Source organism: Cibotium barometz, chromosome 1, assembly GCF_041138505.1.
Source record: "Cibotium barometz isolate CiBa-2024 chromosome 1, ASM4113850v1, whole genome shotgun sequence".
In the NCBI taxonomy this organism is placed as follows: Eukaryota; Viridiplantae; Streptophyta; class Polypodiopsida; order Cyatheales; family Cibotiaceae; genus Cibotium; species Cibotium barometz.
In genome coordinates, this window is record NC_141046.1 from 14,797,628 (window position 1) to 14,811,385 (window position 13,758).

The 13,758-nt window shown below is 40.7% G+C and overlaps 1 protein-coding gene across 1 annotated transcript; it reads right to left on the reverse strand.

Annotated features, from left to right (window-relative positions):
- Positions 1–10,918: 10,918 nt before the first annotated feature.
- Positions 10,919–12,072, reverse strand: LOC147641641 (extracellular ribonuclease LE-like). Its single transcript, XM_086815201.1, has 4 exons — positions 11,961–12,072; positions 11,652–11,801; positions 11,341–11,533; positions 10,919–11,228 (listed from the first exon to the last, which is right to left on the reverse strand). Exons 1-4 carry the CDS (start codon positions 12,060–12,062, stop codon positions 11,005–11,007), a joined length of 669 nt encoding a protein of 222 aa, XP_086671327.1. The 5' UTR covers positions 12,063–12,072; the 3' UTR covers positions 10,919–11,004.
- Positions 12,073–13,758: the final 1,686 nt, after the last annotated feature.

The following is a 13,758-nucleotide window of genomic DNA, read 5'->3' on the forward strand; positions in this document are numbered from 1 at the left end:
CTAATTACTAACCCAAACACACTCCGATCATGACCAAACTTTGCAAGCATGTGGGGGTGGGGTCTCCCCCACATGCTTGCAAAGTGTGGTTCCCCCCATCGGAGCATGTTTGGGTACAATGGCATGGAGATTTTCAACAAACAATATGATAGCCAAAGTGTTAAAAAATTTAAAAAAATCAAGAATATCAACTAAAATGTAATGATAATAATGAAAAAATCCATAAATGATATAAACATCAAATAAGTACATCAAAATGAAAATGAGCTACCCCAGTTAGTCTGAGGTTAGTCACTGCCCATAAATCTAAGTACAATGTAAGTGAGCTAACCCAGCTAGTCTGAGTTTAGTCACTATCAACGGCAACCCAATCAAATAAGTACATCAAAATGAAAATGAGCTACCCCAGCTAGTCTGAGGTTAGTCACTGTCCATAAATCTAAGTACAATGTAAGTGAGCTAACCCAGCTAGTCTGAGTTTAGTCACTATCAACGGCAACCCAATCAAAATCGTCATCTCTAACTACTGGTAGACGTGTGCGTCGGAGGCTGCTGTGCACGTCGAGGAGGCTGTGCTGACTGCAGGGGTCATCGAAGGTCTGCGAGGAGGTCTGCCTCAAAGGCAGAATCATGAGTTGGTGTCAGTGTACTCGGGAGCTCACGAGTCCCATAAGCTACTATAGCCCTCTCCCTCTCTCTACATCGTGCTACTGCAAGTCTCTGTCTGTAAACCCAAAATCTATAATCAGCAATGGTATATGTCTGCCACTCTACTCATGTAAGCTCCTCTGCTGTAAGGACACGCTGCTCATGAGAACTGCTCATGAGAAGCAGCACTGCTGCTAGCACCATCACCCGATAGGGACCACCACCACCCACACGCTCGTATACTGTGATCTGGCTCTCGTGAAGGACTCTCTGGTATGCATCGAACTCATGTGCCCTCCACTCAATCTCTGGAGGCTCCTGATCTCTATCATCGAAGGCGTTGAGTCCCAAGTCAGTAGTAGCTGAGGTAAAATCAGTAGGCCTGCCAGTCCTAGCATCTACTCGAACGAGTCCTGGGTGAAGATCATCAATGTCCAAAACTCTGTATGTCGCTAGGTCGACACGTGCACGGCAAGAGGGACATGCTGAGAAGCGTACTAGCTCTTGGGTGATGCAAGACAAATGGAAAAAATGTCCACATCCCAGGGCATATCCACCAGTACTATCAATATCCTCGATACAGAGAGCGCAACAGGCATCACGTAGGAATGGTGGTGCATCTTGAGGGAAAGGTAATCGAAAAACCTCTGTAAACAAGCCGTGGATATAAAGGCAAGTAAGGCACTATCACGTCTGAGGATCTGCGGAACTCTTGAACATGCAGCATCAACTGCTCTGCCCTATGCTGTGCAATCCGCTCCATAATCTGGTGATGCTGCGCCTCAATCCGAGCCTACGCAAAAAAGTAAAGCATAAAAATAATTGATTAGTCTCTCTCATTTGGTATTACTTAAAGAAATTTATAACAAGAAATTTATAACTTAGGACCTTAATTATAACTCTTTTATGTGCAAGAGAAACCTACATGCTGGATGTGAGACTCTCTCACATGCCGTGCCTCTGCCGTTTGTAATGCAGTAGCTGCCTCTGTAGTAGCTGCCTCTGCCATCTGTAATGCAGCTCTAAGGCGGTCAATCTCTACTCTCGCCTCTACCAACTCCTGAGTGAGTCTCTCAGTGTGGTAGGTGTGGGATCCTACATGACACAATCAACCATGCCACTCATATAAACATGTAAATAAATGACTTAAAAAACTTAAGAAGTAATAAATATGTAAATACCTCAACATCTGTCGTCGGTATCGATCGTGAGAACATGCGCACCACGTGCTGGATGCTCTCCGTGTGGTACTCCGTACGTCGATGCCAACCTGGGTGTGCCAAGAGCCTCGACTGTCGACATAGGAACAAATGAAGGATCTGTAGGAGCTACACGAAGGGCTGGTGGACTCGGCCAGCACCACCACCTGGCCGATGGCTAGTGTAATCCACCTCCTCCCCTAAGACAAACTCCACATATAATTACTTTGCAAAGTATATGGGAATCTGGCAGTTGTTCGGCATCCTCCCATATGCGGCAACATATCGACTATAGATATGTGCCGCCATACGAGGATGCGAACACCGCGAAATAGTAAGGGGCTTACCCGCCCCCCAGGCCTCATCCCATGACTATCGAGGAAAAGATCTAAGTAGGATCCATCCCTAATCGGACCAAGATCACAAACCTAACGATATGTCAGGCCATGTGACACAGGAGCAGTGCGATGGTGGGCTATCCACTCATCTACATAAACAATATCGTGAAGGCTACGAAGGGACGAAAGCATCGCCTCCAAGTCTGCCAACGATATGTAATGTAGACGGTGTGTCTCTACCACTTCTACGGATAGCCGCTAACTCGCGGTCTACGAGATGAGGTCCACAATAGACGAGCGGCCCTCCTCGTGTGACTCCATGCTAAAACCTAAGCCTAAGACAAAGGTCCAATGTGAAGGGTCCAATGCTTAGTGCTAAGTAGCACTAATGAAGCTATATAACAATGCTAATGGGCCCACTAATGCTAATCCAAATCAAGAGAGCAAGGAGAGTGAAAACGACTTCTAACAATGAGGCAAAATTTTTTTTTCCCCAGTTTTATAACCTCGAACGAGGTTCGGTGGCATCATGCACTTTAGGGTTTGCAAGATGTACACTTTGGATTTTAGGGTTAGTGAAACAAACGGCCAAGATACACACTTAATTTTAGGGTTGGTGAAGGATCGACGATGGCTGAGATTTGATATTAGTTCTCGTTTGAGGTACATGGACGGCTTAGATTTTAAGTCATTACCACGACCGAGGTATTTTGACGGTAGAGATTCATTAAACACCTCGATCGAGATATTTAAACGGTTGGGATCGCATCTTCCAATGTGTGCGTGAATAGACGATGGAGATTGCATCTCTGTACCTCGAACGAGATATTTAGATGGTGGAGATTGCATCTCTGTACCTCCGAGATTGCATCTCTTTACCTCGAACGAGGTATTTCAATGGTCAAGATTTGATCTCAATATCTCGTTCGAGATATGTGGACGGTGGAGATTGTATCCCTATACCTCGAACAATGAATGGTCGAGATTTTATTTCAATATCTCGTTCAAGGTACATGGACGGTGGAGATGGGCTAGTCAAATATGCTTAGGGGGATACAGCGTGGCATTGATGTTGATCCGAGTGGCATGAATATCTCGATCGAGATAGTGTGGTGGCGGTGACCTGTATTGGTGACATGGATGATGACTGGAAACCCGGACCTGCTAGCATGGCATTAGTGGGTATCTCGTTTGAGATATGTCGCTTTAGGCTTGGGAGGCACGTGTCGTGTTTTAATTTATGGCGATATCACGATCGAGGTACTCCGCCCGAGATGCGTGGATGTCCCAATTTTAGAGAGAGTGAACGAAAGTGAGTACCCTTATCTTGCAACCGCCCATATAAGTGAATATCTCTCATAATACAAGGATACTCTCCCATTGTGCAATAGAGTCATGCTCTTACTAATCCTCTTGCTAATCTCTCTCTCTAATGCATGCTAGTGAGTGTGTGTGAGTAATGTGAGGTGAGAGGAGGAACGAGTACACGTAGTGTAACGCGGCGGTGTGACAACGCTCACGGAAGACGTGGTGGAATTGATTCTCAAGGAGTTGTAGAGCTTGGAGACCTCAAGGGTCATGAGCTCGGCCATTTGGAAAGATCCTCACGATAGTTGCGGTTCATCAGGTAATCTCTTGTTCCATGTGTTTCAAGGAGGGTTAGGGTGAGCCATAATATTTTTGGTGCTGCTACTGGGGAGCCATCCCTTTGCTTTTTCCATTGTTTTTCTCTAATCTGCGCATTACTCATTGCCTAGTGTCTTGATTAATGGTTTCCCATGAAATACCCTTGGTTTTTTCCATTGTTTTTCTCTAATCTGCACATTACCCATTGCCAGTGTCTTGATTAATGGTTTCCCATGAAATAGATATGGATTTGATAGAGATTTGTGTGTGATTTTGTACAAAATAGCTCTCTTTTTTGTTTTGTAAAGAATGCTTTTTTTTTGCTTAATTTGTTATTTTTGTTGTTGTTAATGTGGTTTTTAATGTTCCTAGGGCTTGCACATAGATTGTATTAGGCTTAGTTTGTATCCATTGCATCAAATAATATAAAAGAATGCAATTTTTAGTAAATTTTAGCTCTCTTTAGAGTTAAACATAGAGTTAGAATCATTATTTTTTGCATGATTTGTATGTTTTTTGATTGATTTGTATGCATTAGAGTGTTAGCAAGTATTAGGAGAAGCTTAATCCTTCAAAAAATTCTCAAAATCATAAAAAACCCTTGGAATCGACTAATCTTCCTTAATTGATTGGTTTTTATCATTAAGGGTGATTAATCCAATTCAAGAGGTAAAAATTTTAGAAGATGTGTTTTTTGGGGTCCAAATTGATCATGTAAGAAGTTGAAATTAGTGTTTCTGAGTGTTTTGAGAGCATCTAGATGCATCAAAACACCTAATTACATCAATTGGATGAATTTTCCTCTCTTTTGCTTAATTTTTCTTAAAGAGAAGAGACATTGATTAAGAGTTTAATTAATATCTAATTATACATTAATTGACACATTTATTGATGCACATAGCTTAGCAATTTCATACTCTATCCAATGATGTGCTCAATGGTGTGAATTAATTAGTGATTAGTGATTAATTAAAGTGCTCTTAATTAGTCTAAAAGGGGGAAGGATTAATCTTTGATTGATTTCTAAACACTTTTTTGCATAACTCATTAAGGCTAATGAGCGTTGAATGAGAAGATACGAATGAGTTGTCAAATTGTCCATTTTGGAGGTCATTTATGAAGGGTGTAAGGGGGTGTCATAAAAGGGTTGACTTTTTTGATTCTGCCTTTTTGGAAAAATGCCAATATCTCCCTAATTTAAAATTCAAAAAAATACCCCCCTCCCAAACAAGGAAATTCGAATTTCCCTTTGGACTAAAAATAAATAAAAATTTATGTTTCACGCCTTAAGCATCTCATGCCTAAGGCATCACGCAAAAAAAAAAACGGTGTTTCATGCCTTAAGGTCTCATGCGAAAAAAATGGCATTTCATGCCTTGATGAGCTAGTGCACATTTTGTTTATATATATTTCTATTTGTTTGAATAGTTTGGAGTTTTATACATTATTTAGATAATTTTAGGTTTTATATTAGTTTATTTTTTGAGTTTTTTGTATTTATATAGGTTTAGATTTTTTAGGCTCTAGATGTTTTTAGTGTTTTGTGTTGGCTTGGCAAGACAAGATTAAATAATTTGTGTGCACATAACCTCTTAAATAAAGTGCAAATGTTTAGCTAATCCCATTTAGGTCTCGAAGTAAGCAAAAGTGTATAAGAATACACACGGTTTGAATTTGAGATAATTTGTCTCTCTTTGTTCAACTTCGACTATGTGTATAGTCAAAATGTTCAAGTCTCACCCATCCTAGTGGTGTTCTTGAACAAGCACCCATCCCATTTGTGTTCATCAAATGCTCTCGGGAGGTTATCTCACCCATCTCTTTAGTGTTTTTGAATAAGGAGACACTTAAATATTAGCTTCTAAAAATGGTTAACCTTAAAATGTGGAGGTTTTCTTAGGAATGCTTTGTGTAAGACTTTCAGGTGTTCATTTTAAAGAAAACAAACCTACGCACATTTTAGAGATAAAAATTCTCCCTTCTCTCCTAAAGTCCACTTTGGGGGGGTGTGGTATCTCGAGTCTCATTTTTTATAGGCTTGTGTAAGCTGGAGTATTTTCCCATGTATTTAAAGCTTCTCTCCCTTCTTCTTGCAATTTTTCTTGAGTATCATTTTTTATAGGCTTGTGTGAGGAGTATTTTCCCACTTCTTTGAAGCTTCTCCCCACTTTTTCTTGCACTTTTGTGTCCATTTCTTGACGTTAGCATTTGGTTTTTAACAGCTTTAAAAATTCTATTTTTTCATTCCAAAACTCTAATGTAAAAAACTTTTACACCGTGAATTGGTTGTACCGTGAAAACTTTAACATGTATTTTTTTTTGGCATGAAAATATTTGGTCTCTCATGGCGTGAAAAACTCGTACACTATGAAATGGCTAACTGTGAAAAGTTATTTTTCATAATGTGAAAATCTCACACATTGTGAATTTGTTGTATTGTGAAAAGGTGTTTTTCATGTGAAAATCGCTAATCTTTCACAACGTGAAGAAGCCTAACTTGTGGATAAGGTAATCTATTCAATGCCTTATTCTTGATCATGTAATCCCTACAATCGCGATGCGATATTAGGAAGCTTTTCATGGCATAAAAAAAACTTTTTAATGGGCGTGAAAAACATGGTAACTGATAGATTTTACCTTTTTGGGTGTTTTTTAATGATTTCTTAGGCTGCCCCAAGTATTCTAATAATTTCTTGGCTACCACTTGGGCATGCCCTCAAGCTCAGTCTACAATACTTCCTTCTCCCTCTGTATGCTAGAGATCTTTGCCTTGGGCTCCAGGGCTTACACCTGTAAAGTTGGGCATGCCCTCAAGCTCAGTGTACAATACTTCTTTCTCCCTCTCTATGCTAGAAATCTTTGCCTTGGACTCCAGGGCTTACACCTGTAAAGTTTAAAGAAATGGCAATTATGCCCTCTATGACTTCTTTAGCTAGGGTGGTGCTAGGTAGCTTGTGAGAGAAACAAGGCTTGTTGAGTGGCCTATATACTGCTCTATTTGTCTGTACATGCTAGCACTCCTCCCCACCATCTTTAGCTGGAGGAGAGAAGTAAGCCTTGATAGGAGTTAGTATGTGGCCATAGGTATTTTTGATGGCCACATTAAAGAGCTCATATGAAATGATCCCCTCATGGATCCACCGGATCTAGAATAGGGTTTATTGTATAATCCTCACAAGAGGTGGGAATCGCCCCCACCATGGGGTACAAGAGGTGGCAATCATCCCCACCCGGTTGCATGATGATAACATCTCTCCAAGCCCTAGTCACTCTAGTTAGACTAGTCAGTGGTGGTGGGTAAAATTGGTAGCAAGGTTCCATGTGATAGTATAACTATGTGCTCTACCTTCCACTTTTGCGCATCTTGATGCTATGGATAAAACTAGTAAGTAAGGTTCCATGTGATGTGGTAACTCTTTGCTCCATACCTTTTACTTTTGCAACTTGATGTTGTGGCTGTGCATTGGTTGGTTGTGTATCATGCACTCTTTGAGATTCGTAAACATTATACTCCTAGAATCTACACACCTTACAGGCTTTTCTCTTCTTGGTCACGGCTTGGACCAAGGTCTCAAGACATTTGTTAGATCTTAAAGGCTCCAAAATGATGAGGCTCCTGTAGCTCCTTAAAAATGGTGTATGAGGGCATAGCAGTTGAAAGTCCTAGCTCCAATCTGTAATAGTTTAGCTACCGTGATGATTAGAGGGAATGAGAAGGGGGGACCTTGTTTTTCTGTCAACACATGCATCCACAGGAGGCTAAAGATCAAAATATGTGTGCACAAGTAGTGGGGTACATAACATGCATAGAGGCCAATGGGTATATACGTGCACAAGTAGTGGGTACATGCATAGAGGTCAATGGGTATATACATGCACAAGTAGTGGGTACATGAATTCATATCTCCTCGACAAATAAGTGTTGCCGAGGAGATATGAATGTGCATGCACATACAAGTGAACTTTATGTATGTGCGTGTTTGTAAATGTGTGTTTATAGATGTTTGTGGGGCCTAGGTACTTGTGTTTGTAGATGACTGTGTATGTGCATAAGATTTTGGATTCTTCCACAATACAAAGTACTACGTAGAGACAATGTACCAAGTTAATAAAACTTTACCATGATTGTTGGGGGACTAAACCTTAGGTGCCCACGTGACAACGTTGGCTCAATTTTCACGGGCACATAGTAATATTTTATAGAATTAGTGTCACTAGCCATGTGAGCAACTATACTAAATGTACTCTTGTGGTATAGCTTGGACAACCCGCACAAGTTTGGAGTAAGTTGCATGAATATTAAAATTTTATTAGTAAATCGTAAAACTTTCACATATTGTCACGTAGTCCGTAGTGACTACATGAGGGCTCAACCGGGCTTCAAGTACGCACGCTGGAGAGCGGGTGGCAAGTGAGTCTGGGGTTCAAGGGTGAGACGTCTGGGTCATAGCACTGCTTGCGTCCAGGCTAGTGTGGACAAGCAAGCCTCAACATATAGCCCGATGGAATGGGGAACTCCTCATTCTGCTCTACGGCTTTGAGGTGAACTAGGGCCAAGCCTTTTCCCTCTCGAGGTAGTTGATAGTGTAACACATACCTTCTAACAAATTGCCATAATTCTTTCAAACGAGATTTAAAAAATTATAACCGTTAAATTTAAAATTTTACCTTAGCCTCACATACTGTATCTATTTTGTAATCGTTGGATCTCTAAAATTGAGTGTTGTAGGTTATTTGATAGTACACATTAGTGCACCCTTCTTGTAGTGTGGGCTGTTTTAAGGTTGAGCCAAGCAACTTCACAAGGGTGCACCTTTCTTGAAATGTAAGTATTTTAAGTAGTCATCTCACACACAATATAAATTATTATCAAGCCGCCATGTGCGTAACAAAACTCTTCTTTTTAAGGTTTTGCACCAAGAGAGTACACACATGTGCACCCTTCTTATAGTGTGAGTATTTTAAGATTGTGCACCAAGAGAGTACACAGGCATGCACCCTTCTTGTAGTGTGAGTATTTTAAGGTTACACCAAGCGACTTCATAATAAGAGTGCACGCTTCTTTAGGTGTGAGTATTTTAAGTAGTCATCTTGCTTTCAAAAACTCACACACATATCTTATTATCATGCCATGTGCATAAGAAAACTCTTCTTTTTAAGGTTACGTGCCAAGAGAGTACACACTCGTGCACCTTTCTTATAGTGTGGGTGTTTTAAGGATGAGCCAAGCAACTTCACGAGTGCACCTTTCTTGAAGTGTGAGTATTTTAATTAACGATCTTGCTTTCAAAAACTCATGCACATATCTTATTACCAAGCCATGTGTATAACAAAACTCCACCATAAAGCCGCACTTTCAATCAAATGATTATAAGCACATTTAATTTTATCTTTTTCTCGGAGAACTTCTCGCCAGAGAATTAGTCATCTAGTTGGCTAATCCAAGCAATGAGAACTCGTGCATCCTTCTTGCCATCATAATTTTGGAAAGTGAATGCCTTTTGACTGATTCATGAGCCTTTCTTAGAATTTTGAGCATAGCAATCCAAAAGCTAAGCCGGATTTGCTTTCAATTTTAGATTTCATCCATACATACAGATCAAAATGAGGTTAAGAAAACCGCTTTTTTAATATAGAGTGGTTTCATGGTTTTATGAAAGTGGTTTACCACACTCCTCTTAAACTTTGGTTTTTGCCCTTTGGTTAATAGAAGAAATCCTTCAAAAACCTTTGAATTTAGCTTTTTACCACTCAATTTTATCCCCTTCTCCCTAGGTCTAGCTCTGATACCACTGTCACATGGATCTAAATTTCTAGGGATATAGAAATCAAATAAATTGCAAGAATTGATTTAAATTCAAACAATTCATCAAACATCACATGACCATGACCAACATATTCAAAAAACAAATAAAAATACTTAGCTCACAAAGCTTCGGCTCCAAGATTGGGTGCAATCATCCCCCCTCATGTGTGTATGGCCAATTTTTCCCCCACACATGAGTATTTTTGAGATACTTTATTCCAATTTAGGTCATAGTCTTCAAAAATACAAAAAGGGTGCTTTTCTTACACGACACTCTCTTATCTTCAAAAATAGAGTGCCCATAAATTGAGGCTTGGGTTTAAAGCATATCACGCTTTACCAAATATTAAAGATCAAGTCTATGCTGATAAACTATGGCTTTTACAAAATAAATCAAAATGTGCTCAAGCTAGCACATGTATATAGAAAGCTTGTTTACAAAATGGTGTGCCAAGTAATAAATTTGTGCGACTTCTCTTCAATCCTTGGAATCCTCTTCACCTATAAAATAACCAACAATAAATCGGTGATTCTTTTTAAGGTTGTGCACCAAGAGAGTACACAAGTGCACACCCTTCTTGTAGTGTGGGTATTTTAAGGTTACGTCAAGCAACTTTACAAGAGTTCACCCTTCTTGAAGTGTAAGTATTTTAAGCAGTCATCTTGCTTTCAAAAAGTAAGGCACATATCTTATTATCAAGCTATGTGCATAACAAAACTCTTCTTTTTAAGGTTGCTTGCCAAGAGAGTACACACTCATGCAGCCTTCTTGTAAACACTCCTTCATGTAATTTAAGGTAGAGACAACTTCTTGTAGTGTGGGTATTTTAAGGTTGAGTCGAGAGAGAGAGAGAGAGAGAGAGAGAGAGAGAGAGAGAGAGAGAGAGAGGTATTAACGTCGATGGAATGCAACACGAGGGCATATACGACCAACAGTGGGACTTGTACTCGGGTGGATCATGCCCTTTATAAGAGCCCTCGCACTAGTCAATCTGCCCCAGTTGTGTGAGTATCATAACTACTCATGTTGCTTAAACTCCGGTGGATCATGGCCTTTATAAGGGCCCTCACACTAGCCAATCTGCCCCACTTGTGAGTATCATAACTACTCATCTTGCTTGAACTTCGGTAGATCATGGCCTTTATAAGAGAGAGAAGGGGTATTATTGTGGTAGAAACGATGGGACTTGAACTCACGTAGATCATGGCCTTTATAAGGGCCCTCACACTAGCCAATCTGTCCCACTTTTTGTGTGAGCATCATAACTACTCATCTTGCTTTCAAAAACTCAAGGACATATCTTATTATCAAGCCATGTAAAGAAGAAGAATGAGGCCTTGCAAATCAACGCCTAGGCTTGCAAATATACCACATGGAGCTGTTCTGTTAGAAAGATGGGATAGTCACTTGGGAGGCACAGCTGGGGCTTGGAAACACAGGGCAATCAATGATGCTGGCTGCGTCCTTGTCGACACAAACGTATACTTGGTAGAGTTGCCTATTGCCGAGTGAGTCTGTGTTGCACTGAACACCAGGGGTTTGCCCAATCGCCTGCCTCACTGCATCTTGGATGTCTGCGACACTGTACGTGCCGCCATCAGCCTGAATCCCTGGCAAACGATAGTATTACGCTTTCAATCATACTAATCAAGCTTGTAATCATCCAGTTTACTCTTAAACCCTCCCCCCGGCACAGAACCACCAAACCAGCAAAAGACATACCTGCGTTTTGCAAGGCGGCTATTATGTCGATGTTTTGCCTTAGGCTTAACGCAGCCTCGAAGTAAGAGTGCTCGTCTAAGCCTGAGCATGTGCCGTGCTTGGTCCATTCGTGAGACCAGAACTGCTCTCCATCTCCACTTGGGCAAGCCAGCGTCTCCCAATAAGTTTGCAATTGGCTTCTCAAATCGGATACCTGCATTGAGCATTAGCATAACACGCATGTGATAAACAGCGGCAACGGTACCCTAATTAAGAATGATTTCAACGATTGCTTATCTTTCAGCAGCCTGTTAATACGCAGACGTCCTAACCAGTGATGGATTGTATGATCCTCCACAGTTCGAAGGGTAAGAGCCATCGTTGTTATTGGGCCATAACCCATGGATAGAAAACTCCGCAGCCGGCTTCCCAGTAGTAGGGTAGCAACAACTTTGGCTGGTGTCACAATACGAGCCAGGCCACTACAAAAATATTTAGCAAAATACAGTCTGTTAACCAGCAACTAATCCACCCAAGCTAGCCGGAATCGCAAGAGCTTAATCCCAACCATAATACCATATATTGGTCGAAGATCACAAATTAAAGATCACAGAAGGTCAATGAAGATCAAACCAACCAACCTGCTGCACAAGATAGAAGAAATCAAAGCTTTGGGACAAGATGGTCGGCAAAAAGCATGCCATGAAGGCAGCGGCCATGAGCGGAGCTTGGGGAAGGGCCATGGTGGCTTGATGCGAGCATGGTGGAGGTTACAAGGTGGCGCCTTTACATAGGTACTTCCGAAGTGGGGCCTTTACGCAGGTTTCGGAAGTGGGGTATCATGGTAGGGCATATGCGCATGCACATTCCACCCCCCATAGACTTTGTGCACCCTTTTCCCATTAGTAAGCTTAACCGTTCTTTCCCTTTTCTCATTGGCAAACTCAACACTTAGCCTTTCTTGCCTTTTAACCTTTTTTTCCAATTTCTTAGTGGCAAAGTTACAACTTAGAGCCAGTGCTTGTGGGGGAGGGCTCTGCAAAGTATGGAGCGGGAGGGTAGACGTCCCACCCAGGAAGGTATTGAGGGTCTGCATCAGCGAGAATTAAGGAGATTTTTTTAAAATTTCTTGAAAATATTCTGATTGGTGAAACTCAGTGAAAACCCTGAACCCCTGCTAAAACTTACAAATATTGAAGTATTATTAGGACTTCCATAGTTTTATGAAAAAAATAAACTTTCACTATTTTTACAACACCCGCCATTCCTATAAACCGTGCAATGTGGCTCTTATAAACCTTCCTTTCCCCTTCCTCATTAGCAAAGTTACAACCTAACCTTCCTTTCCCTTTTCTCATTGTTGGCAAACTTGGCAAAGCCTTATTCCTCAAACTTAGTCCCATGCCTTATTCATACTTCAAGGAGTGTTGGTTGTTTTCTTTACTCCAGACTTATATTTGCTGAGTTTCTTTGTTGTATGACCACATTAAAATGTTATATGCTTGAATGTTGAAATTTGGCCCTTTTACAAAAGTATTTAATTTTTTGGAGTTGAACTATCCCTTGATCAGATATGATCCAAAGAATTCATGCAGATGTCAATGCTTCTAGAATTTGTTGATGGATTTCGTCATTGTAGAACATCATTCTACAATGGTCACTGCACATTCCTTCTCTTTCGTTGGCCTTGCTGATGGATCACACCATCACTATGTGTGGCGATGATGAGAGCACTATAAGCTTGGAGTGCTTAACTAGCACCAGCTTGAGAAGAGCTAAACCAATCAACACACAGAGATCAAAGTGTCAACTATCTTTGGGTATCTCTAAGGGATCTTGGAAGCTGCTATGAGTGTTGCTACACTTGCTTTGATACTTGAAAGTGTGTGTTTCTTATTGTGTAGCTTCACAATGATGATTTCTTCTCTCTTCGATACATTTGTTATTACTTACACAATAGATGATGGAGTAGTTATTGAAGAAGATGATCGAGTAGTTGTTGAAGGAGATCACTTAAAGGAGCTCACCTGAGGACTCGACTTAGTATTATCTGCTTCACAAGAAGCTTGCATGCTCTTTGCACTCTCTCCTATATAGATCTTGCCGATGCATGCCCTTGAGTGACAACCTCTTTTCTTTGTGTGCACTGCCCTTGTTGGAGATGGGTATTGAACAGTCACCCAAATTGCTACGCTCAAATGGCAAGGTATGCAACAAAGAGAAAATTCATCTCTCCTAAATCATTCACTTAATCACTTGCTTAATCTATACATAATCCACCATGGCTCTGATACCACTGTTAGGTTAAGGATCAAAGGAGGCTCATGATTAATAAACAATGCCATGATTAATAGGCTCACTAATTAGAGACTAATCACAAGACTTAATGCAAAGAAGATAAGTTAAACAAGATAGCACCAATTTCATTAATCTTGCACT